The sequence below is a fragment of the Sinocyclocheilus grahami genome, unplaced genomic scaffold (assembly GCF_001515645.1).
Source record: "Sinocyclocheilus grahami isolate Dianchi unplaced genomic scaffold, SAMN03320097.WGS_v1.1 scaffold380.1, whole genome shotgun sequence".
NCBI lineage: Eukaryota > Metazoa > Chordata > Actinopteri > Cypriniformes > Cyprinidae > Sinocyclocheilus > Sinocyclocheilus grahami.
In genome coordinates this window covers 1,404,807-1,409,053 of record NW_015505559.1, presented here as the reverse complement: position 1 = coordinate 1,409,053, position 4,247 = coordinate 1,404,807, and the positions used below count along the sequence as shown (strand labels likewise).

Below are 4,247 nucleotides of genomic sequence, written 5' to 3'. Positions count from 1 at the left end.
GCATTGATTCGCTTCAGGACGCCTTCATTTACCCCCTGGAGTCGTGTGGGACACTTTTTATTATGGATGGATGCACTTTATTGGACTATTGACAAGAAACACCCACTCACTGCCATTATAAAGCTTGGAAGAGCCAGGATATTTTTTTATATAACTCTGATTGGATTCATCTGAAAGAAGAAAGTCATATACACCTAGGATGGCTTGAGGGTGAGTAAATCATGGGGTAATTTTCATTTTTGCAAATTTTTTCATCTTGCTGAAATTATGCTTAAAATAACACTTTATTTCAGCATTTACTCTCTTTATCCAGTCCCATGCAAAACATGATGGGAAGTTGAAATCATGTTCCCATGTTTGCTACTTTTAAACAGCAACAATCACTTATGTAATCACAGCTCAAATGGATTAAGTACATTGGCTGAACACAATGAAATTGTGACAAAATCTTGAAAGAATTGTTTAACTTGTTTGAATCAAAATCCATGTTTCATGCCATGTTTCCCTGCCCCTAGTTTCTTTCTTATTAATATTATGAGGTTTCTTTGATTGGTTAAATGCACCTGATTTGTTTGTTCTGTCTGTAAAGGTGTGCAGTGATTGGTCACAGCTTCACACTCATTTGTCATTGGCTGTATGTCAGTTTAAGTAAGAGAGAGTCAGAGTCATCATGCACAGTTCTGTCCTCAATTGAGAGAACCTATTCACTTGATGAAGATGAAGATGACACTCGTTGTGCTCCTAATCATGGAGCTCTACGGACTCTCCTCCAGTCTCATGAAAGAACATTTCTTTGTGAATAAGGAGAAGTCATGGTCTTCTGCACAAGATCAGTGCAAAACTTACTTTCATGACCTCTCCACCTTCACCAATAAGAACGAGGAACAGCAATTTTTGGAAGATGCAGCTCATCAAACTTCTGATGCCTGGGTTGGACTCTACAAACAATCAGGAGTCTGGAAGTGGTCAGGAGGAGAAAATGGAATACAATTGGCTTGGGATACTAGTAATGAACAACCAGATGATGATGGCTGTGCTTTTCTAGAGAGAGGCCTTAAGAAACTGCATGATGCAGAATGCACTGCTAAATATGCCTTCTTCTGTATGAACATAATAGAGTTTATTCTGGTGCGTCAGAAAGAGACCTGGGAAGGAGCTCTGGAATACTGCCAACAAATAAACAATGATCTGGCAAGTCTGAGCACAATGGAAAGAATGAATTCTGCTTTACTGGAAATCACACAGGCTGAAACCGAATATGTGTGGACTGGTCTGCGTTTTCTAGCAGGGGAGTGGTTCTGGGTCAATGGAGATGATCTTAATTACACAGCCTGGTATCAGAACAAACAGCCCCAGTGTCCTGCCAGAGACCTTCATTGCGGAGCCCTGGACAAGAAAACAAATCTTTGGACACACAGAAACTGTGAGGAGAAGCTCAACTTTCTTTGTGAGAAGAAAGTAATGAAACAAACCGATTCATGAAAAAGCAAAAAGGTAATATTTTGTGAAAATTATGATACCCTTGTCATGTCAATGAACATACTTCACGTTAACTGTGAATTTGGTGTTTTAAACAAACATCCCAAACTGTTTTTTTTGTGCAAATTGGCATTTGATGCTAAACTTACCCTCTCATCTTCTCCTGGTTATAGAGTCCACCAGAGACAAGACTGCAATTAATTTCCACTCGACAGAAACTTCACCCATAAGCAGCCTGCACGCATCTGGATCATAATTAATAGAAGGATGTAATACGAATATAATATAGATCACCAGAACATAATCTACATGTACATTAGGTAGAATAGTTTAGTTGTATACATTATAAGAGTAATAATAATATTACTATAATACAGTTAAACTGAGCATTTTTTTAAACTTAGTCTAATTAAAGAGTATGAACACTGATATCAACTGGCCATCACTTAACAATTAAAATATCACACTGTATATTATAATATTGAAATATTATTATATGTAAAACATAACACATATACACAATATTTCATTTTACAAAGCAGATTTATATGGAATATTATGATGTTTAGGTACATGAGAAAGAAACATCAGACTCAGCAGGAAATTAGAAAGACAGAAATAGTGTTTTCTTGTAAAATGTACTCCCAATAATCTTTGTTTTATTTGCTGATTTTATCACTGCTAGGTGCTATGCTCATTTGGACAGATGTGATTCAGCAACAGCTACCATAGTACACTAAAAAATGCTAGGTTTAAAACCACCATTGCTAGTTTATTTGGTAACCCAGTGCTGGGTAAATATCGGACAGAACGGCTTTATTTTGCTGCTTTATCTTGACTCAGTTTGGTGGGTTTTATAAATTAACCAATTTGCTGGGTTGTTTTTTTTGGCACAGTGATGGGTCAAACAACCTGATACTGGAGGTTATTTGTTTTACTAATGCACTCTTCCAGATAAACTTCTGAGGCAACATAATGGTTTAAAGATCTACAACAAAATTGAGTCAGCAATGGTGATACTAAGCAAATATTGAATTACTACAAGACAAATTTCTTGCTAGAAACACACACACACACACACACAAACTGACCACCAGCCACAACTTACAGATGGCTTTTTTTATTTTTACCTGAACTGTTTTGAACTGAACTGAATGCAGAGGATTGTGGGATGTCATTGGCAACGAAAGATACATCTTTGCTGCCTTCAAAAATCGATTAGATAAAGAAATCTCAGAAGACAGCAAGTGAAGCTAACACTGGGTTCGGACATGCCTTGATGCTTTCCAAAGTTGGAATGCATCGTCCAAAGGCACCTTTTTTTCAGCTTTCGGATGCAACTGAGATCTGAAAAGTTGCTAAATCAAGCGACAATCAAGTTGCTAAGTTGGCAGCACTGAGAATGAATGTGGACAGATGTATCTAGTTTCAACAAGTTTGGCACAGAGTAGCCAACACTGGGATACACTGACCCAGTGCTGGCTAGGTGTGTGAGGGAGCTCATCATTTGTATTGTCAGTAAAATTGACCCAGCAGCTACACAAAAACTACCCAGCACCTGTGTAAAAATAATAAAAATAACCCATAATTTAAGTGTATTAATTACATTTTTTTTGTTGATTTATTATAATGGTTACAATGATAGCTAATAAATAGGAGGAATGCAAACAGTGTATGGCAGACACTCGCTGCTGGGTGTACTCAGGGAAACATGGGTGGGAACCACTGGACTAGAGAACAACAAAGGACATAAAACCGAGCCTTGTGGCACACCATACTTTACAATTCTTTGGTCAAATAATTGTTCATTTACGCACAAGCGCTCCTAAAAAGAAAAATAAGCGTAGAGCCCTCTACAATCCGCCTTCATTTAGCAAGTGCACTCGCGCATAAACAATTTTCAAGTTCAACACATTGTTCCGTTCAGTTGTGGATGCAGCTGATTCACCGAGACCGCCGCGGCTCAGCAAAGAGACGTGTGTGTGTGTGTGTGTGTGTGTGTTTTCCTTTGAAAAAGTTTCCCCAGAAATACCTTGCTATTTAATGCATTCTTCCTTACAAATTGTATTATCAGCATAACAATTCGAGTAAATGTGTAAAAGGTATGGCATGAATTTGCCATCCTTCTAGAACAATGTGCATTTGTTAAAATTGTAACAAATTATGAAGTTTAGTTATTATTTCTTTATTGCAAAACGCTAAAACTGGCACCGTTTTGGAGAGAAATGGGCTCTCATTTTAACCCATATCATGGTGTGTGATGCTGAACTATGAGTTTCTAATGGTGTTTGTATTTGCACTGTTCTAAACATTAATATTTTATGTGCAACAACAGCATGCTGTCTCAGTGGCCTTACACATGATTTTAAATCTATTTTTTCAAACTTTATGATTTAAATGGGTATGATTGTACTGAGAATAACTTTTATCTTTTCTTCAACTGAATACGGTTTCCATGCTGTTTTGATGTATTTTAAAGAGTTGGCAGTCAAAATTAAAACTGCTGGATGATAGATACTCTTCATTCTTTATGACAAACAAGATAATGTGAATTACAGAATGTACAACGTTTTTAAAATGGATCAATTGCGGTGTACAGCATTTATTATGAGTAGAGGGGTAGAAACCACAGCTCAGTATGACTAATAATTCACTCACATTTTAGTTCTGTATTAGAGCAAAACAAAAATAATTACTAAATGAATAGAAATAAACCCAGTACCTGTAGAATTTTGTTCTACTGGGTTACATGCTCCCCCTTCTAAACA

At 36.9% G+C, this 4,247-nt stretch overlaps 1 protein-coding gene across 1 annotated transcript; it reads left to right on the top strand.

The window, feature by feature from the left end:
• The first annotated feature begins 717 nt into the window (after positions 1-717).
• Positions 718-1,482, top strand: LOC107549744 (secretory phospholipase A2 receptor-like). The gene has a single exon (XM_016230921.1). The coding sequence runs from the start codon at positions 718-720 to the stop codon at positions 1,480-1,482; it is 765 nt and encodes a 254-aa protein (XP_016086407.1).
• Positions 1,483-4,247: the final 2,765 nt, after the last annotated feature.